Below are 22,694 nucleotides of genomic sequence, written 5' to 3'. Positions count from 1 at the left end.
ATCCTCCCTGGAATCATCCATCAAGCTGTTCTTTACAGCACTTACCTGACTTGGGCTCAGAGTGGGAAGGCCTAGGACACTTCCCTTCCTTGCAGGGCTACTTGGCCCCTACTTGGCACCCTCTCAGAAAAGTTTGCAAACCCTGGAAAAGAATTTCCACCCAGGAAAAGGATGCCGAATCCATCTGAGTCCATGGCCCCTCCCCCATGGGGATGCCACTCCCCTGGAGAAGGGGGGGGGGGGGGAGAACTGTCACTGACTAGCACATCACCTCCTGCACTGCCCTCCAATCATCTCATTTGGCAGAGGGGATGCCAAAACAGCAGAAAAATCCACCAGAGGATTCTCCTTGAGCTGCCAAACAATGCTGGTCTGAGCAAAGAGATTACCCTTACATGGCAAGTTGCACCATGGGAGGCCTCTCAGTCTCTCTAAACCCCTGCACCATTATCCTTCTCAAAGGGGCAGCCTCCTGTCCAGCAGCCTCCCGTGTGCTTCTAAAACACCGCACGGTCATGCCTGCACACGTATGCACAAAACAGAAGTCTGCGGTTTTTATGTGCATATCTGTGTGTGTGGATCCAGCCTATGGCCTTATTGCACGCACAGGAAAAAACCCCAGCCATGACCTTACCGCCTTTCATCATGCAGCAGACATACAGGAACAGCAGCATGGGAGCTCAGAAGTGCACTGCCCGCCCAACACACAATATCACCTCTTCATTACCCTGCTCCACACCCCAGAGATCAAGCGGAGGTGAGAGAGTGGGGGATTAGCACTGGTGGGGGAGAAAATGGCCCACTAGTATACAAGACCCCTTGTATTCTTTTTTTTTACCTGATCTCAGACCTCCACTGACTAAAATCACAACTAGGCCGTTGGCTACAAGGGAGAGAGAGCAAAAGCCTTCACCACCAAATTTTGTTTTTTTTTGTTTGTTTTTTTAAGCCTAGACCCAGCAAGGCACAGAGGATCAATCTCTCCACTGAGGAAGAGCCCCAGACTGGGCTTACCTCAGGAGCTCAAATCTATTTCCTCTTTTTATTTATTTTTTTTTAACAGGCACCCCCCCCCCCCCCCCCCCCCCCATTTGGGAGATGCATGTCCACCATCTCGTGGAGAATGGAGAATACTGGCAGACTGATGTGCAGGCAGGGATACATGTCAGGGACATCAGTGAGTCAGTTGTCTCTGTCTCCATAACCTACCAGTATAGCCTACCTGAGTGCAGAGAAACCTTATTTTTAAAAGCATTCACATCAGCTAAAAAAAGTAAGTAAACCACAGGCTTTAGTAACCTATTCCCCCCATACATAAATATTCTAAAGCAAAGTACTCCTCAGGACTCACCCAAAGTTTCTTCCAAAAGTTGTACCACAATTCCATGTAAATCGGAAATACCACCAACATTCTTTCCTAAATCACATGCAACGACGGCTATACAAGCATTATAAACAATGCACTGCAGAAGAGATCCCTCTTGTTTTACTTAGAACATAAACACTCATGATACATCTAAAAAGAGTGTCAGCTCTTCAAGAATTTTTTTTTATCAAGATGACTGACACAATGCATCTCATTGCTATGCAATCATAAGATTGGAAATACTGTGCACAATAAAGGCGCATCATGTATCCATGGCACATCACAATTCGGCATCAATCCAAATCTGTAAGGTTACCAGATGGTCAACTATACATACTTTTACAAAGCATTACTGTCTGGATAAGCAGTGCATAAGAACCTTTATAAATAATTGAAACATACTTCCCGCAATACACAAAACAGCATGCCAAGTCCCATCTGGTGTGTCCGTTTGTTGTGCTTAACTATGGAGAAAGCAAAGTTACTTACCTGTAACAAGTGTTCTCAGTGAACAGAGGAGCAATCACAAAATCTCTCCCTTCTCTGCTGGAAATTTACTAAGTTTGGAAAAAGACTGAGGAGACTCGCACACGAGGATGCTAGCATGGGAAAGCCTGCGCATGCTCAAAAGGCAACGTAGAAGTTCTGGGCTTTGAGAGAAAAGTGACCAAACTCTGATGATGTCACCCATCTTATCTGGCTGTTCTGCTATCCACAGAGAATACTTGTTAGAGGTAAGCAACTTCACTTTTTATTTTAATAAAAAAACTCAACCAAGGTCTACTTGAAGGAATAATTCCACTGGTGACAATAGTGGCATGTCCTGCCTTAGAAAAGTCCAGAAAGCATTTATATGGAACAGCAGCAAGATCCTGTACAACTTAGTGTTCTTTAGACTATTCATACATTGATATGTGATCAGAGAAAATTATCTATCTGCTCGGCTTGCTGCATTCCTCAAACTGCTGCAGCAGGGTTCCCTTTAAGGATGTTCCTATCTGTACAGTGTGCTGCTACTTACACACTCAGGACTGCAGCAAAGCTGCCCTGGGGCCACACTATAGATGGTTGTTCCATGAATTTTATTTACATATCATGTTCTGTTCCAGTGAGAATAAGTGCACAGGAACAGCAGGCGGCATCTCTCTTGTTGTCAGAATTGCTGCTTCCCAAGGTTCTTGAAATACAGAATAACTGAACTTTATGCCACTGTCCTCACCCATCAAGAGGAGAAGAAATGTATCTATACATATCATATATAAAAATAGCTTTGGAAGAGAGAATCAAAAACAAGAACCAGTCTAGCCAAGAGAAACTGCATCCAAGTGGAATAAATAGGTTTATATACATATCCCTTCATTATTTAACAACACTTTGGATTTCATTCAGCGTTTAAGCCTTCCATCCAAATAGGACCCCTCAGGAACGAGCATACAGCTTTCCAGGACACGGACATCCTGCCAACACATTTTGATGCCCAGACTGCACTGAAGCTGAAGCAAAAGGGGAAATATCATTTGGGTTTTAAACTTACATCACAGGATGTTGTACAAGCCACTCCCCTTAAACATGCAAGTGTCAAATCAGGTATTAGACATTCAGTTAGTCTCTGGTTAAAGGGTAAAAATTATTTCTGCTATCTACAGCCCAGAAGACAGTAACAATTAGGGTTCTAGTTGGAAAATGTTACTGTGGGATGGACATTTCCCCACTCTCATATCTGTAAAGGATTCTCCAGGATCCTTTATAAAACTTTGAACCAATTAAAATGGTGTTAGGGGGAAAATGTGAAAAACCTTTAAAAGGTCCACCAAAATAGTCAAAGTTAAGGCCACAATCATTCCAGGTGGAATCATGATTTTTAGACATTTATACATTGAAATAAGTAATTGCAGAGAAATAACATGGCCTCAGTTAATGCAAATAAAAAAATACTATTCTGGTTGTGTAAACTAAAAAACAGAAGAATAAAGCGATTGTGATGAGAACTGTTGCTGGTCTCTTGTTAAATCCTCTTGCACAAGTTGTTCTCAATCTAAGTTAAAACAGCCGTTGCATCTTGTTTATGTTTCACAGTGGCCTGAGCATCTGCTTCAATTTCAAAATTGACATTCACAAAGGAATTTGATGCCTCAGGCTGGTCCGTTTCGACACCACTACTATCCTGTTTCTTGTGCTGCTCTTGATAGCGTCTTTCTGCCTCTTCTGACATCTTATTCTCCATTTCCTCTTCTTCCTCCTAGCAAGATCAAAAGAATAGTTTAACCTTAAAAGTTATTTATTATTATTTTTTTTTTTTTATAAAGTCTAGAGCCACAGAGGCCTAGTAAAACCTCTGTCTCACCGTATGAATCATTATTAGAACTAAGCCAAACCTAGCACTACAAAACACACAAATACAGGCTTCAAGAGGCTGCAGCGGGGATCATAGGGTGCTAGAGTTGATTAAAGCCCCAATTTTAAGAGAGCCACATGCGTAAAAACCGGGGATAACACACATTTTAGAATGGGCCCGGCCGCGCATGTAACCCCCGTTATGCACAGAAGTGCCAGGTGCCAGGCTTTGCAAAAGAGGCAGGCCAGTGGGGCGTAGTCTGGGAGGGGCGAGTGGGCCGGGCCAGCACCATTAGCCACTGTGCTGGGGAAGCACACACCAGTAGGCAGCCAGCACGTGGAGTTAATTTCTGCTCCCAAGGATCAGTAAGTATGAAAATAAAAAAAAATTAAAAAATGGGGGGGGGGGGGGTTGGTAGGGTTAGTTTAGGGGTCAGAAAGGAGAAGGGAAAGGGAGGAAGGGTAGATAGGGCTAAAGGAAAGTCCACTCCTGGAAGGGAACTGGGCAAAGGCCCAATCGCACTGCCATGCGTACTATTTTCGAAAAAAGTCACACCCCCCCCCCCCCCACCTCCCAAGTCTCAGGCCGCCTGCACATGCACGCGCGGATGTATATAGCAAATATTGCTTACTTGTAACAGGTGTTCTCACAGGACAGCAGGATGTTAGTCCTCACATATGGGTGACATCACAGGATGGAGCCCAATCACGGAACACTTTTGTCAAAGTTTCTAGAACTTTGAGTGGCCCCTACTGGGCATGCTCAGCATGGCACTAACCCTGCAGCCAGCAGGGATCCCACTTCAGTCTTATTTAAAAGCTACAGGCAGTGCCGAAAAAGAAAATAATAAAACGAACCCAACACCGCGGGGTGGCGGGCGGGTTTCGTGAAGACTAACATCCTGTTGTCCTATGAGAACACCTATTACAGGTAAGCAACATTTGCTTTCTCACAGGACAAGCAGGATGGTAGTCCTCACATATGGGTGAGTACCGAGCTGAGGATGTCCGAACATGCACCAAATGTAGCCAAAGGCGTGCAACAGGCACAACAACTGGGGCGGAATTTAGTAGAGGGCATCCTGAACCCCACCGGGCAGGCGGAAGGGTGTTGGTAAGTCACGTCGTAAATAGGTTACGCAAGACAGACTGGCCGAAGATGGAATCTTGTCTTCCGGCTTTGTCTAAGTGGGCTGTAAAAGTTTGGAGAGAACTCCAGGTGGCAGCCCTGCAGATGTCAGGAAGCGGCACCGATCGTAGGTGTGTTACTGAAGTCGCCATGGCCCTCACAGAGTGTGCTTTAACATGGTCTTGAAGTGGAATGCCTGCTTGCTGATAGCAAAAGGATATGCAGTCCGCTAGCAAGGAGGAGAGAGTCTGCCCCAATTTGTTAGAATGGAAAGACACAAATAATTGAATGCTCTTCCTGTGGGCAGCTGTACGATCTAGGTAGAACGCTAGAGCTCGTTTGCAGTGAAGGGTATGCAGAGCCTGCTCACCTGGATTGGAATGGGGCCTGGGAAAGAAGGTAGGTAGTATAATGGATTCATTGAGATGAAACTCTGATACTACCTTAGATAAGAATTTAGGGTGAGTGCAAAGTACCGCCCAGTCTTGCAGAAGTTTAGTGTAAGGCGGATAGATAACTAGAGCCTGTAACCCACTAACTCTGCGAGCCGAAGTGATTGCCAGAAGGAAAATCACTTTCCATGTGAGAAAGCGAAGTTCACAGGATTGGAGAGGCTCAAATGGTTGTTTCATGAGCCGACCCAAAACCAGGTTGAGGTCCCAAGAAGGGGCCGGAGGACGTAGTGGAGGCTTGAGGTGAAGCAAGCGCTTCAAGAAGTGTGTTACAAGGGGTTGCACTGAGATAGGGACATCCCCGACACCTTTATGGAAGGCAGCTACCGCACTGACATGCATTCTAATGGAGGAAGTTTTGAGACCTGACGCTGACAAGTGCCAGAGATAGTCTAGAAACTTCGGGATGGGACAGGTAAAAGGATCAAGGGCCTGAGAAGAGCACCATGATGTGAACCTGTTCCATTTGTAGGAATATCATTTTCTCGTGGAAGACTTCCGTGAAGCAATCAAGACACAGGAGACTGGATCAGAAAGGTTAAGCGGCTGAAGGATTAACCTTTCAACATCCATGCTGTCAAGGACAGGGCATGAAGATTGGGGTGGCGAAGGCACCCGTTGTTTTGAGTGATTAGAAGAGGGTCTGTTCCCAGAGGAATGTGCCTGCGAATGGAAAGATCCTGAAGGATTGGAAACCACACTTGGCGGGGCCAGTGGGGTACTATCAGGATCATGGTTCCCTTGTCCTGACGTAACTTTACAAGAATCTTCGAGCGAAGTGGAAGTGGAGGGAATGCGTATAGGAGAGCGGTTGACCACGATAGGGAGAACGCGTCTCTTGGTGGATAATGTTGGCTGCGAGTGAGAGCGCAGAAATTGTCTACTTTGCGATTCTGGGGTGATGCAAAGAGGTCTATTTGAGGATGACCCCACTGTAGGAAGATGGAGTTTGCCACTAAGGGGTTTAGAGACCACTCTGCGGTTGAAAGTTGCGACTTAACTTGTCCGCCAACACGTTGTCCACTCCCAGTAAGTAGGTGGCCCTGAGGTACATTGAGTGGGAGAGGGCCTCCGCCCAAATCTGTGCAGCTTCCTGACACAGAAGGTAGGATCCTGTCCCTCCCCGTTTGTTGATGTACCACATGGCCACCTGGTTGTCTGTCTGGATCAGGATGACTTGATTGGACAGGTGATCCTGAAACACTGAGAGTGTATCTTATTGCTCGAAGCTCCAGGAAATTTATTTGGTGTTTTGGCTTCTTCTGGAGACCAGGAACCTTGTGTCTGGAGATCGGCCACATGGGCTCCCCACCCGAAGTTGGAAGCATCAGTGGTTAGAGTTATTTGAGAGATTGGCGCCTGAAAGGGCAAGCCCTGTAGAAGATTGATTTGGTTCGTCCACCAGGCGAGAGACAGAAGGAGTGAGTCGGTGACATGGACAATGGTCAACAGGGGCTGAAGGGACTGCATCTATTGCGACCTTAGAGTCCACTGCATGACTCATGGCCAGAAGGGCCATTGATGTGACCTGAACTGAGGACGCCATGTGTCCTAGAAGGATGAGAAAACGATGTGCAGTCGTCAAGTGTTGAGACTGCAGTTGTTGTGCCAGAGACACGAGGGTGAGGGCTCGTTGTCGAGGCAGGAAAGCCTTTGCCTGTAAGGTGTCCAAGTCTGCCCCAATGCACGATAAGGTTTGAGATGGGACTAAGGAGGATTTGTCGTAATTGACGAGAAATCAGAGTGAAGTGAGAGTGTGTAAGGTGAGATGTAGGGAGGACAAAGCGGCTTGCTGGGTCGGAGCCCTGATTAACCAGTCGTCCAGATAGGGGTAGACGTGAACACCTTGAGTCCTGAGGAAGGCGGCAATTACGACGAGGCATTTTGTAAACACTCGTGGTGCAAATGCTAGGCCGAATGGAAGCACTCGGTATTGATAGTGCTTGGGGCCTACGAGGAATCTCAGGAATTTGCGATGAGATGGAGTTATCGCAATATGCGTGTATGTGTCCTGAAGGTCGAGAGAGCAGAGCCAGTCTCCTCTTTGAAGAAGAGGAAGCAGGGAGCCCAAGGTTACCATCTTGAACTCTTCTCTCTGGAGTTACTTGTTGAGGGCTCATAGATCCAAAATTGGACGAATGCCTCCCGATTTTTTGGGGATTAGAAAGGACCGGGAATAGAATCCGAGGCCTTGCTAAAGCAATGGTACTGGTTCTATTGCTCTGGACTGGAGTTGGGAGGGAAGCCTCCTGTTCCAGGAGTAATGAATGGTCGGATGTTCTCCACGTCATTAGAGGTGGGGAATCCAGCGGGATGGAAGGAAAGTTGAGATGATAGCCTTGAGCAATGATTGTTAGGCCCCAGTGGTCTGAGGTGATTGATTGCCATATGTTGTTGAAATGGCACAAGCGGCCTCCCACTGAGACATTTGGTAATGGAATCTGGCTGCTGCTCTCTATGTGAGTGTCAAAAACCAGAAGGGTCCGGTTGGGGGGCTGTCTGTGGCTTTTGCTTTCGAGTTTGACGAGACTGTGATTTGAGGAATGGTCTCGCAGAGCGGCATCTAGCTGCTGGCGGGTGGGACTTCTTTGGTCTATAAAAAGACTTTTTAAGAGTCCTTCTGGAAAGGCTGTTTAGAAGGATAATCCGAAGGGAACAGAGAGAGCTGTCTGAGAGTCTCATGATGGTCCTTTAGTTCAGCCACTGTCTTTTGAATCTGCTCGCCAAAGAGATTGTCTCCTATGCAGGGAAGGTCAGACAACCACTCTTGCACTTCTGGACGAAGGTCTGAAGACTTAAGCCTAGCCCATCGTCTTGCTGAAATAGCTGCTGCAGACACTCTGGTTGCAGTGTCAGAGATATCGTAACATGATCTAATCTCATGTTTGCCTGCCTCCAAACTCTTATTAAGTAGGGTGTGGAACTTATCTGGAAGTTATTGAGGCATGGAGGTTGTCAGGTATTGCAATTGCTTAAAAATGACTATTATATTGGGTCATATATAGTTGGTAAGCAGCAATTCGGAGGATCAACATTGATCCTTGAAAGACTCGGCGACCAATGGTATCCAAAACTTTTGTTCCTTGCCAGGGGGAAAGGAAGTATGAGTTTTGGACCTTTTTGCTTTCTTTTGCGCAGATTCAACCACCACAGATTGGTGATCCAATTGAGGCTTTTGAAAACCTGGAGCTGACTGCACCAAGTAGGTAGAGTCAGTTTTTCCTGTGGACTGGTGCAATGGAGCCAGGGTGCTCCCAGTTCTTTTTGAGAAAATCAAGAACAACCTGATGATGGGGATGGAGGTGATTTCCTTGGGCGCATCCAGGAATTGAAGCAACTCCATCATCTGATGTCTGTCATCCTGTTCCGTTAGTAACTGGAAGGGGACCAATTCAGACATGTCCTTCACAAAGTTTATGAAAGAAAGGTCCTCTGGAGGAGAACGCTTTCTACTTTCAGTAGGTGAAGGTGGTGAGGGTAAATCATCGGTGTATGGGGAAGAATCATCGGTCCAGGTATCATAAGGATCCACACCTGTGTCTCTAGGAACTGTAGAAGGACGGGGTAATTGGATACTGAAGGTCCAGGTTTAGGCTCCGAAGGCATCGGAGGAATAACCGGAGGCACCGATGAAAGTAATGAAGGCCCTGACGCATGCATCGATAGCATCGGTGGATGGCTCGATGGTGCCAATGGGGGTATCTGTATCGATCTCGATGGCTGGGGCAGTACTCCCGAAGGAGGGATGCGGAACAGTGTTTCTCCTCCCGATGATAAAGTCAATTGGGAGGGCACCGGAGCCATCGGTGACCCGGGTTCCACCGGTGGAAAAGCGGCAATAAGTGCTTCCATCTTAGATAGCAGCGGTGCCAATGCTGCTGGAATCGGGTCGGTGCTCGGTTCCACTATCGGTACAGATATCTGTGCCGGGGGAACCTGAAGTCGATGCATCGCCTTGTTGATGGCCTCCTGAACTATCCAGTCCAGTTCTTCTCAGAGACCTGGAACAAGCAGCCCTGGCTCCGGAACAGAAGAAGGAGGCAGAGGCATAGCTGGAGGGACCACCATTAAAGGTGGAGTCGCGGCTCCCGATGCCCTGTTGGGTGAGGATTGCCTCTGTGACCCGGTCGCCGAAAAGGTCGGTGCCTTTTCTGGACAGGGTTTCTTCAGCAGCGGCTCGGACAATGGCGAGATCGATGGTTTCGATGCCTCGATGGTCCGAGACTTTCGGTGCCGATGTTTCTCTTTACGATCCCCTCGGTCCTGAGGGGGAGATGAGGGTGTCGAAGGCTGGGAAGTGATCGACGCCGGGTGGTCACCGGTCAGTGGACGATGCTGGCGCGATGTTGACGGTGCCGGTTCCGATGATGTCGATGCAATGGACGGAGTCGGGGTTTGAGCACGGAAGAGAAGTCCCATCTTCTCCATTCTGGCCTTGCGACCTTTTCGTGTCATTAGGGCACATTTGGTGCAGGTCAAGACATCGTGCATTTCACAGACTTTATGCGGGTCTGTAATGGACATGGTACGAGTACAGTCCGGACACCGATTGCATGGCCATAGAAAAATCGAACCGCGGTACGGTCGACGTCCAGTAGGCCACGAGGCCAAACTCGACGGTAATCGACGGAAAACGGGTAAAAACTTACCGGAGTACCGCGGACTGAAAAAAGTTAATGGAGGGACCCCTGTGGGGCAATTTAACTTTAAATAATTCCGTGAGGAAAATTCCTGTCAGGAATACTTGCAGAGCTCCTTAACCGCGTGGCTACTGCTGCGTGGAAAAAAGAAGACTGAAGAGGGACCCCTGCTGGCTGCAGGGTTACTGCCATGCTGGGCATGCCCAGTAAGGGCCAGTCAAAGTTCTAGAAACTTTGAGAAAAGTGTTCCGTGATTGGGCTCCATCCTGTGATGTCACTCATATGTGAGGACTACCATCTTGCTTGTCCTGTGAGAACATATTTTATAACATGCACACGCCAACACACGCATGTTATAAAATGATTGTGTCCATGTGCGCGCAGCACGGATTTAAAAATCAACCCTTAAATGTCTACTCCAAGGTCATCGAGCTGTCACTCAACTGCATATAAATCTAACATGATTCCGTGAAAGACTGATCCAGGAAGCCTGAGAGAATGACATCATAATGTTTCCAGCCTAAGCAACTGTCTGTAACATGAACTCAAAACTTCTTTCACCTGTACAGTGATGCAATGACTACAATATCAAAATTGGACTTAGAACCCATTCCAGAACAGACTGATAAGTACAAAACTTATCCAGTTACCTAACAGACTGCAGGGGCACAGGTACGAATCTAAAGGTATACATCCCAGGGTTCAAAGTTTGACCACACTGCTGTTTAAAGTCTCTTCCTTCAAAAGTAGACAAAGCCGTATTTCCTGATCTTGTTACATTTGCATCCAGAAAAGTGAATGGTTTTCGGGACAGCAGTGTAACAGACCCAGTTACCTGAATTTTGTAAATTCTGACTCTCTCTCTCTCTACTCACAATACAGATATAATAAAAAAGCACTATTCTGAAGAGAGACATACGGCAGTTACAGTCATGCAGGCATCAGGATGGCTGCAATGTCAAGTATTTCCCAAGATGCAACTGCATACTAACATTTACAAAGGTACCTGGCTTTCTTTTTTTGCCTCTTATCATCAATCCATCTTTAACGCCTCCTTTCTAAGATGGCGTGCCCAGGTAGCTCAGGGGCCCAAGGGCTGACGGTGTGCTATCTCGGAGGTCGACCCTTAGGGATGTTCATGGGCCAGCAGGGGTGGCCACAGTAGCTGTTTTCTCTTCCTTCCCAGGCCTGAGCACACCACCTCCACATTGTGCCCAAGCCCTGGCAGACAGAGTACTGAATCAGGATCGCCCACACTGTAACAAAGTTTTGGGGCCTGAGTCAGAGGGCTAGTCAAAAGTTATCCATTTTACATTTGAATTGTAACACTCTTCAATAGCTCTGCGGCCACATACAGGCAAGAATTAAAGTGGAAAAGGTTTTCTACACACAAAATAAGAATGTGCAACAATAAATGAAACAAGTTACTAATGTCACCATCATGAAAGAAGGTATATTTGTAGCCTCAGAAGGAAAGCTGAGCTCCTTCACATCTACAGGAGAGACAGTGAAGCACAGCGGAAGAGTAGTGCAGGGGAAGCTTTCACTGTCACCATCTCTAAGGAAATGGAGAATTTCAGTTATGTTAGTCTGGCATGTCCTGCAGGCACTAAATATTCATATCAAGATGAGGTAAAATAAAAAAAGATATAAATGCTGGCCTGAAATGCAAGTGGCACTAAAGAAAGAGCACAACACACCTCCTTCTTCATTCTGTAATACTCATCAATCGCATACTGGTACTTGGGGGTACTTATACCCAGAAAGGAGGCGATTCTTTCCCCAAGGAAGTCACACACTGAAAAAAAATAAGGGACAATGCAAAGACAATACTTAAACAGGTTTTTATAGGGAGAGTAAAGTCTGCAAAAATAAAAGCACTCTCAGACATACAGATTAACCTCTGCTGGCACTGCTTACTGTTTGGAGACGCAGGAGCTCTAAGCCCCACTATTCTCCCTCACCCCATCAGCTAGGCCACCTTCAATCTAGATCCCCCTCTGCAGGCTCCATCCACGATGCAGCAGAAAGCACGGATATAAATTAGGCTTCTGAAAACAGCAAGCAAGGATTGCCCACAAATGGCAACATTCAATCTGGATTCTCTCCAGAGACAGAAAAATCCTGGAAACAAAGAAGCCCAAACTTTGCCACTGGATAGAGAGGAACCACCAAAGTGAAGGGCAGCTCTATGCCACCGAGGCACATTAGGAAAAGATGAGGTAGGAAGAACAAGCTAAGGGGAAAAAAAAAACTGAACGGAGGCTAGAGAAAGAATAAGATGGAGGGGAGAGCACAGGAAAACCAAAGAACAAAATAAAAAAAGACAGAAAGCAAGCTGACGTGTATACTTCTAGTGTAAATCAAGGAAGGCACCTTTTGTAGGCTTCTTGCTTTGAATGCTGGGTACTCCTGCCAATTCATGAGTGGCCCTACTCTCTTGGCACATCTATTGACGGCCCTCCCCATGGACAGATTTGGTGGAAATCTGGCAAAAGTGTTGGCTTCCTAGTAAAAGATTATCCTATCGAATTTCAGCAAATCCATGCAGGGACAGGACAATATATGCATTACAGACAGAGCAACAGCACTAGGTGTTTTTCACTAATAAAATCCTCTCTCCCTGGTACCCAAGACTTCAAGATATTTAATTACCCTTGGATATCTCCATGCTATATTCTCTTGGAAAATCCTTAACAAATATGCCCAAAATAACTACAACGTATGAAGCAGGCTTCAGTAAAGTTCCAGAAGGATGTATATGCCATAGAATGGAATGGAATGACGCTAAAAGGAGGGAGGCTCAAAAAAAAAAATGTGAAAAGTACATTTTCACTGAAAGGTTGCAGACATCTCGAACAGATTTCCAGAGACAGAATTCAAGTAGGCATGGGATAGACACAAAGGGATTTTAACAACAGAAGGAGGAAGAAGACCCCAAATCAAGTAAGACCCTTGCAACAGCACAGTAAGCAGGCACGAATGGGCAAGCAGGATTGGCCAAATGGTCCTTTTCTGCCAATTATCTTCTCTGTTTCAAAACCAGGAACAGAAATATGACAGCAGAAAGAGACCACTCAGCCTATCTAGTTTGCCCATCCACACCAACTGCTCAGTTCTACAATCCCTATCACTCCCTCAGAAATCCCCTGTGTTTATCCCATGTTTTCTTGAATTCATCCAAGAACATAACATAGAAACATAGAAACATAGAAAATGACGGCAGAAAAGGACCAAGATCATCCAAGAACATAACATAGAAACATAGAAACATAGAAAATGACGGCAGAAAAGGACCAAACAGTCCCACATCCAGTCTGCCCAGCAAGCTTATGGTAGCATCTGCTGCGCCATACAAGTCACCCCCTTACTTTGTTTCCCAGACTGTCAAAGTCAGGGCCTTGTTGGTTGCTGTCGGAGTCCAATTCCCTGTTACCTCTTGCCATTGAAGCAGAAAGCAATGTTGGCATTGCATCCAAAGTGTCAGGCATGTTGGTTAAGGGTAATAGCTGCCACACCAGCAAGTTACCCCATGCTTATATTTGTTTTCCCAGACCGTAAAATCCAATGTCCTTGCTCTCTGAATCTAATTCCCCCTTTCCCCCTGCCATTGCTATACTGAGTCAGACTAAGAGTCCATCAAGCCCAACATCCTGTTTCCAACAGTGGCCAATCCAGGTTACAAGTACCTGGCAAGTATCCAAACATTAAACAGATCCCATGATACGAAAGCCAGTAATAAGCAGTGGCTACTCCCTAAGACAACATTAATAAAAGTTTATGGACTGCTCTCCGAGAACTTATCCAAACCTTTTTTAAATCCAACTACTGCCTTAACCACATCCTCTGGCAATGAATTCCAGAGCTTAATTGTGCATTGAGTTAAAAAATTTTTCTATGATTTGTTTTAATTGTGCTACTTGCTAACTTCATGGAGTGCCCCCTAGTCCTTGTACTATCTGAAAGAGTAAATAACCGATTCATTTACCCATTCTAGTTCTCTCATGATCTTATAGACTTCTATCATATCCTCCCTCAGTCGTCTCTTCTCCAAGCTGAAGAGCCCTAACCTCTTTAGCCTTTCTTTATTGAGGAGCCCGTTATCATTTTGGTCACACTTCTCTGTATCTTCTCCAGTGCAACTATATCTTTTTTGAGATGTGGCGACCAGAATTCAACATAGTACTTAAAAGTGCGGTCTCACCATGGAGCGACAGAGAGGCATTATGACATTCTCCGTTTTATTCACCATTCGCGTCCTAATAATTCCTAACGTTTGCTTTTTTTGACCGCCACAGCACACCGAGTCAACAATTTTAATGTATTATCCACTGTGATGCCTAGATCTCTTTCCTGGGGGGTAACTCCTAATATAGAATCTAACATGTAATTACAGTATGGGGTTTTTTTCCCCCTATATGCATAACCTTGCACTTGTCCACATTCAATTTGATCTGCCATTTGGACGCCCAATCTTCCAGTTTCGCAAGGTCCTACTGCAATTTATCACAATCCACTTGTGATTTAACTACTCTGATTAATTTTGATCATCTCACTCATCATACCTCTTTCTAGATCACTTATAAATATATTAAAAAGCCCCAGTCCAAGTACAGATTCCTGAGGCACTCCACTGACCATTTAATTCTACTCTCCGTTTCCTGTCTTTTAACCAGTTTGCAATCCACAAATGTGCATTGCTTCCTATCTCATGACTTTTAGTTTTATTAGAAGCCTCCCATGTGGGACTTTGTCAAACGTCTTCTGAAAATCTAAATACACTATATATCTACCAGCTCACCTTTATCCACGTTTATTCACCCAGTGTAGATTTCTGAGGCAAGACTTCCCTTATAAATTCATGTTGGCTGTGTCCCATTAAACCATGTCTATCTATATGTTCTGTGATTTTATTCTTTAGAGTAGGGGCTACAATTTTTCCAGGCACTGAAGTCAGGTTCGCCCAAATACAGTTTTCAGTCTTTGATACAATAGGCGAATAATAGTTTACAAATTACTAGTAATAGATCTGAAATTTCATTTTTGAATTCCTTAAGAACCCTGGGGTGTATACCATCTGGTACAGGTGATTTGCTACTCTTTAGTTTGTCAATCTGGCCTACTACATCTTCCAGGTTCACTGTGATTTGGTTCAGTTCATTTGAATCATCACTCTTGAAAACCATCTCCAGAACAGGTACCTCCCCAAAATCTTCATTAGTAAACACCGAAGCAAAGAATTCATTTAGTCTTTTCACAACAGCCTTATCTTCCTTAAGTACCCCGTTAAACCCTCGATCATCTAACTGGTCGGCTGGCTCCCTTTTAAAACGTTTTTAATATATGATTTTTTTTTTGCCTCTATGGCCAACTTCTTTTCAAATTCTCTCTTAGCCTGTCTTATCATTGTTTTACATTTAACTTGCTGATGCTTATGCTTTTTATTTTCTTCAGATGGATCCTTCTTCCAATTTCTGAAAGAAGTTCCTTTGGCTAAAAAGCCTCTTTCACTTTGACTTTTAACCATGCCGGCAATCGTTTGGCCTTTCTTAAAAGTATGGAACACATCTGGACTGCACGTCTAAAAATGGTATTTTTAAACAATGTCCATGCCTGTTGTACCCTCGTAACCTTTGTAGCTGCACCTTTCAATTTTTTCCTATCTTCCTCATTTTCTCAAAGTTTCCCTTTGTAAAGTTTAGTGCTAGAGCTGTAGACTTACTTACTGCCCCCTCTTCCAGTTAATTCAAATTTGATCATATTATGACCATTATTGCCAAGTGGCCCCACCACCATTGCCTCTCACACAAAATCCTGCATTAGACTAAGAATTAGATCTAACATAGCTCCCTCTCTCGTTGGTTCCTGAACAAATTGCTCCATGAAGAAGTCATTTAATCCTTCCAGGAACTTTACCGCTCTAGCATGTCCTGATGTTACATTTACCCAGTTAATATTGGGTTACTCGAAATCTCCCATTATTAATGCACTGCATAATTGGTTTGTTTCCCTAATTTCTCTTAGCATTTCATCATCCATCTTATCATTTTGACCAGGTGGACGGTAGTATACTCCTATCACTAAACTTTTGCCCAACACACAAGGGATTTCTACTGTTCTTGTCTGTACTACTTCCACTGGGAGACTGTTCCAAACATCCACCACCCTTTCTGTAAAGAAATATTTCTTTAGATTACTCCTGAGTCTACCACCTTTCATCCTTATTCCATGATCCCTCTTTCCAGAGCTTCCTTTCCATTGTAAGAATCCCGCCTGCTGTGGATGGAAACCTTGAAAGTATTAAAATGTCTATCGTATTTCCCCTATCCTGTCTTTCCTCTAGGGCAGTGGTTCTCAACCTTTTTTCGTCCGGGACACCCCTAACAGATGATTCTCACATGCTTGACACACTGAACATGTGGCCATCACGGGGCTAAATGTAAACACACATTCTGCATCCCCAGGAATCCCCTCAACCCCCAACAATGGGGGCAGAGCGGAACTAGGGTATTACCCATACAACTCATCAATCAAAAAAGATATTCTGGTTCTGATGACATCTCAGTAAAAGCAAAATAAACTCCCTTTACTGGCAGGCACAATACCCCTCCTTATGAAAAGAGAGTAATTTACCACTAATGCATATCCTATTGAGAAAACACAACAAATAAGATTGATACAAATGCCTACATGCTAGTAAAATACCACACCTCTGTCACACACCCAGAACTGACCTTCACCAAGTACAGAAAACCCACAAATTATAAATAGGAGATAGAAGCTGGAATGGAAAACCAAAAAAGCCACCCTGCATGCAGTGCAGGGTGGCTTTTTTTCCTGGAGAAATGGAAAGAGAAATATAGCACTTAACATAGTCCCAGGATCTGTAATAATGTACAGAAACTAATCTGCACAAAATTACACCTGTATTATGGAACATACTCAAACAGTAACAATGCTACCTATGAAAAGGCAACACTACAAATATTAAACCAGGCCCTAAACACTAATATACCTCCTATTAGGAGAACAGAATAAGCCAAGCTGATATAGATCCCCACTCAGAAATAATTGTAAAACTATAATTACAAAACAGCTGATGAACAGAATAACATCCAACAATTAAAAACTCATAAAAATTATTAAAAATTGTCCAAATATCAAAAAATATTTCAAAACAGCAGGCACATCACATAATAACCAATAATTAAAATGGCAATCAATCAAGAAAAATAAACCTAAAAAGCCACCTGGCTGCTGAAGCTCTGTCCTCACAGTCCTCTTCCCTAGGGCCCACAACCAGTCACCTCCCTGACCAGTCAGTCTCTCTCAATCACACAAATTCTCTTGCTCCCATTCTACCACACTACACACACACACTACACACTACACACACACACACAGACAAGCTGCCACTCACACACTACACACAAGCAACTTTCCTCTCTTATGTGGAGGCTCTTCTCATTGTTTGGCCCAATAAGCCTGGCTTCTGGCAGTGGCACTCCACATCACTCTGCTCTTCAGCCCCCGCTGGCCGGTCCTCCACTACCAACTGCATCGGCCCACCAGGGAATGATCAATCCCCTGATAGGCCAATCCACCCCTGGGGAGAAGGGAAGCACAGCTGGGGCAATGGGCTACTGGGAGCCACGACACACCGGTTGAGAATTGCTGCTCTAGAGTATGCATATTTATTTAGTTTAAACTGCTTATTACCCACACCCTCCAAAGTTTGGGGTGGGGTACATAAAAACATACATAATAGGAGCAAACATTAAAACAATATCATTACACAAGCATGATAACAGATTAGACAAAAATCATTGCAGATTAACATTGCTGCTTTTTGGGAAGGGAGTCAAAATGCTGGTTAAGGTACTGGTGGAAATGCTGCAATAAACAGATGTTTAGATGACTTGCAACTGCCTCTGCTCCCCTCTGAAGCATCCAGGGGTCACGTATATATCAGAGAAGAGTGGCCTGGTTTGCTGGCATAACTAGACAGCTCCTGGTGCAGTTCCATAACTATACAGTCTGAAGCTGCAGGGAAAAGAACAGCTTAGCAGTAATGAATCAGCATCACAGGTAGGCAATCACTGCCCATAAAATACAGCGTGTACATGTACTCATACAAACGCTTAAAAGACATTCTTACTATTGCCTTGGAAATGGCCACACTGTCTTGGACAAAGAAAGTAAACTCGCTTCCTGAGGGGAGTGTTAACTGTTCTGGAACGTATGTAAAGGAAATCCAACCCCAGCCACTGCTATGCATGCACACAAAAGGAAGAGAGAGGTGTGGCCGTGTGCTCGGACTGCAGGGATCAATGCCTGCTCAGTGCTAGTAATTTATTTTATTTAGGATTTTTATATGCCGACATTCGTAGGTACATCATGCCGGCTTACATGAACATTGTTAACAGTAAAAGAAAAAAGTTACATGGAACAGGGCAGGGGCCTCAGAGGATCTACGGAAGTAATAGGCTTTAACAGGTATATGACAGAAACAGCATTAACAATAACGAGTTAACCAAAAATGTAATGTCTCTGACACTGAGCTACAATGACTGAATAATACAAGCCTGAAAATTATGTCAGAGCTAGGGTAAAAGAAAGCCATCAATGGACTACAAATGCAACTGAGGCCATGCTGGTGGGGGTTGTGGAGAGAAGACAACTATTAAGAAGTTCTGCCTGGCTGATAGTGTCCTTTTAAAGAGTTTCAGCTTATCAGAGCAATAATACTCCTTGTGGCAGGCAACTTCTAAAGGTTTAAGCTGCCAAAAGAGCTCCAAAGCCCTCCCCTAAATCACCAAATTCCAGGAATTTGCCATAAGACATTAGTTGGTACCTGAAAGGGTGGATGTGGCTGCTCTCAGCATGTAAAACCACACATAGGGGCCCCAGGTCAGCTTTGTCTGCAATGAGAAAGGAAGGAAAGCATTAGACCTGATGACTAACTAATGCAGTGTATAAACAAAATGAAGGGAGCATCTAAAGCAGAAATCCAGTAATAACAGTTATCTAACATCAGAAAATACTTCTTCACGGAAAGGGTGGTGGATGCATGGAAGAGCTTCCCAGTGGAAGTGGTGGAGACGAAAACAGTAACAGTAAGAGAAAGTGTGGGAAGGAAAATTGTTTACCTGCTAATTTTCGTTCAAATTATCTCCAGGTACTATCTCCTGGGTTTTTCCCTCCCAACTAGCAGATGGAGACTGAGAAAGTTTCACTGACACTGTACATAACCCAGTGCTTCACCTGCAGTTTTTCAGTATTGACCTGTACTCAAGCCAAGATGTCAGCAACAACCATAAATTTCTAAGCAAACTCCCTCCCCTCCAACGAGCCAGAAGAAGGTGAAATTGCCCAAAAAGACAATGGAAAACACGTTTCCCAAATTTAACATAAGTGATCAGCATTGAAAACTTCCAACAATTCTGCACTATGTACAAAGCAACGAACAGAAGGCCTCCCTCCCCCCCCAAGTAAATGGGCAGGTCTCTGCACTGATCTGTGATACTACAGGAATGAAAATTAGTAGGTAAGAACCAATTTTCCTTTCCCTGTACGTACCCAGATCAGTCCAGACTCCTGGGATTTATCTAAGCTCCCCTTAACTGGGGTGGGACCTGGAGAGTTCCGCTCGTAGAACACTCTCACCAAAGCACATAGAAGCCGGAGCCCCGACATCCAAGTGATGCCGCCTAGCAAAAGTGTGCAACGACAGGAAAATGAGTTCTTACCTGTTAATTTTCGTTTCTGTAGTACCACGGATCAGTCCAGACCGTGGGTTGAGCCTCCTGTCCAGCAGATGGAGACAGAATAAAACTGAAAGGGTATCCTATATCAGGACAGAGCCTACCCTGCAGCCCTTCAGTATAACTATTGTCAAAGCAAAAAAACAAGATAAAGAACAAGATCAAGCAAGTAACAACAAAAACTCAATGGAGTAACTTTATAACCTTGTAAGGAGCTCTGTAGAAAGAAACGCTCTTGCATGTACTTGGTCATTAATAACCAATGCTTCCGGTGTTCAGAAGAGGATAGAACAATACTGACATCCTAATACCTGTAGGAAAGGCTTCAAGTGGGTAATGTGAACAGCGCAACAGGGAAGGGCGTCTGGACTGATCCGTGGTACTACAGAAACGAAAATTAACAGGTAAGAACTAATTTTCCTTTCCCTGTATGTACCCGGATCAGTCCAGAACGTGGGATGTACCAAAGCTTCCCTAAACCGGGTGGGACCAAGACAGTCCCGCTCGAAGCACTTGCCGATCAAAGGACCCAAAAACCGGTGCTTGCACATCCAGGCGGTAGTGACGAGCAAAAGTATGCAGGGACGTCCACGTAGTGGCCTTGCAAATTTCTTGCAGAGAAACAGATTGGCTCTCCGCCCAGGAAGTAGCTTGAGAACGCAACGAATGAGCCTTTAGGCCCTTAGAACCGCCCGACCTTGGCAAAGATAGGCCGAGAAAATCGCCTCCTTCAACCACCGAGCAATAGTAGTCTTAAAAGCCGGTTTGCCCTGATTGGGACCACTCCAGAGGACGAAAAGGTGATCCGAGACCTGAAAGTCATTGGTAACCTGGAGATAGTGGAGTAGTATTCGTTTGACATTGAGCCTGTGGAAATCGCCCCCAGCGGTACCCGCAATCTCCTCTGGGGAGAATGCTGGAAGCTCCACCGACTGGTTGACATGCAAAGCGGAAACAACTTTCAGCAAGAAAGAAGGCACCGTCTTGAGCGAGACTCCGGAATCGGAAAAAACGCAAAAAAGGTTCCTAACAGGACAATGCTTGGATCTCTGAAACCCACCGAGCGGAAGAGATAGACACGAGAAAGACAGTCTTGAGCATGAGGTCCTTTACCGTAGCCTGATGGAGAGATTCGAAAGGAGCCACAAAGACAGCCCGGAGGACGAGATTAAGATTCCACGATGGGCAAGTAGAGCAAGCGGGCGGTCGCAGGTGCTTGACTCCCTTCAGGAACCGAATCACGTCCGGGTGGCCCGCTAAGGGATGACCCTCAACCCGTCCGAGGAGAGAGCGGAAACTTGCACGTGTAGGGAACTGAAAGAGAGACCCTTGGAGAGACCCTTCTGTAGAAAGGAAAGAACCAATGAAACCGGAGCGGAGCTTGCTGAGATCCCCGACTCCGCACAAACAAACAGTCTCAAAGACTTTCCAAACGCGCACGTAAGCTAGAGAAGAAGTCGACTGCTTCCAAGCTTGCAGCAAAGTGAAGATAACCTCCTCCGTATAGCTCTTACGCCTCAGGCGTCTCCGTTCAAAAGCCAGGCCACTAGACAAAAGCGATCAGCCTGGTCGAAAAATACGGGCCCCTGCCGAAGCAGACGAGGAAGATGGCCGAGCTGGAGAGGTCCGTCGCCAGTTTGACGAGATCCGCGAACCACGGTCTGCGAGGCCATTCGGGTGCTACCAGAACCACTGGCCCTCGGTGGAGTTCTATTCTTCGGAGAACTTTTCCCACCAGAGGCCACGGAGGGAACGCGTGAAGGATGGCTGCAGGCCAGGGAAGAGTCAGAGCATCCACTCCCTCCGAGCTGTGCTGTCTCCAGCGGCTGAAGAACCTGTTGGTTTTGGCATTGCGCAAGGTCGCCATGAGGTCCAGGTGAGGGGGACCCCACCTGTCAACGATCAGGTCCATGGCTTCTTCCGAGAGTTCCCACTCTCCCAGATCAAGAGACTGACGACTGAGGAAATCGGCCTGTACATTCTCCTTGCCTGCTTTGAGGAGGCCGCCAGGCAATCCTGATGCCGTTCCGCCCAGTCGAAGAGACGGCTGGCTTATAGAACCCCCAGGCGACTGCAAGTGCCTCCCAGACGGTTGATATAAGCCACGTTGGTGGAGTTGTTGGAGAGAACCCTCACCACAGATCAGGGGCAGAAAATCCTGTAGAGTCAGACGCACCGCCCAGGCCTCCAACCGATTGATGTGCCAACGAGACTGAACCGGAGACCAGATCCCCTGCGTGGACTGGGACTGGCAGACTGCGCCTCAGCCAGAGAGACTGGTATCCGTGGTTACTATTGTCCACTGTGGAGCCTGAAGAGGCATTCCCCGGAGAAGATGAGGAAGCGAAAGCCACCACTGCAAGGCGGCGACGGTAGAGGCTGAAAGCAGGAGAACTGCGTGAAACTATTCCGACACCGGCTGCCAACGGGATAGCAAAGCTCTCTGTAACGGTCGCATATGAGCAAATGCCCAGGGGACGAGGTCAATGGTGGAGGCCATCGAGCCCAAGACCTGGAGATAGTCCCATGCCGTCGAGAGAGGGAGTGAGAGAAGATTCCGTACCTGGTTGATCAATGTGAGAGCCTGAGCACGAGGTAGGGACACTTTGCCGATCCGAGTATCGAAGTGGGCCCCCAGGAATTCTAACACCTGGGAAGGCCCAAAGATTGCTTTTGGGGAAGTTTACTATCCACCCGAGGGATGTGAGGAGAGCTAGAACCCAATCCACCGCCTGCCTGCAGTGACTCTCTGACTTGGCCCTCACGAGCCAGTCATCCAGATAGGGGTGGACTAGGACTCCCTCACGGCAGCCACCACCACCACCACCATGACCTTGGTGAAGGTGCGTGGTGCGGCCGAAGGGCAACGCCCAAAACTGAAAATCCTGGTTGAGGATGTGGAAGCGAAGATACTTCTGGTAATCGCAGTGAATCGGAATGTGGAGGTAGGCCTCTGTCAGATCAAGAGAGGAGAGGAACTCTCCGGGATGAACCGCCGCGATGACCGCT

General features: G+C 45.9%; 1 protein-coding gene across 1 annotated transcript in view; it reads right to left on the bottom strand.

Annotated features, from left to right (window-relative positions):
• Nucleotides 1-2,182: 2,182 nt before the first annotated feature.
• Nucleotides 2,183-22,694, bottom strand: part of FAM177A1 (family with sequence similarity 177 member A1) — a 43,206-nt gene continuing 22,694 nt past the window's right edge. The window contains exons 3-5 of the mRNA XM_029598954.1: nt 18,776-18,842; nt 11,622-11,719; nt 2,183-3,605 (exon numbers count right to left, since the gene is read on the bottom strand). Coding sequence (XP_029454814.1) covers nt 3,402-3,605; nt 11,622-11,719; nt 18,776-18,842 — 369 coding nt within the window. The 3' untranslated portion in view covers nt 2,183-3,401. The remainder of the gene's footprint in view (nt 3,606-11,621; nt 11,720-18,775; nt 18,843-22,694) is intronic.

Source organism: Rhinatrema bivittatum, chromosome 4, assembly GCF_901001135.1.
Source record: "Rhinatrema bivittatum chromosome 4, aRhiBiv1.1, whole genome shotgun sequence".
Lineage (NCBI taxonomy): Eukaryota > Metazoa > Chordata > Amphibia > Gymnophiona > Rhinatrematidae > Rhinatrema > Rhinatrema bivittatum.
The sequence above is the reverse complement of the archived record's forward strand: the minus strand, read 5'-3'. Positions and strand labels throughout refer to the sequence as shown.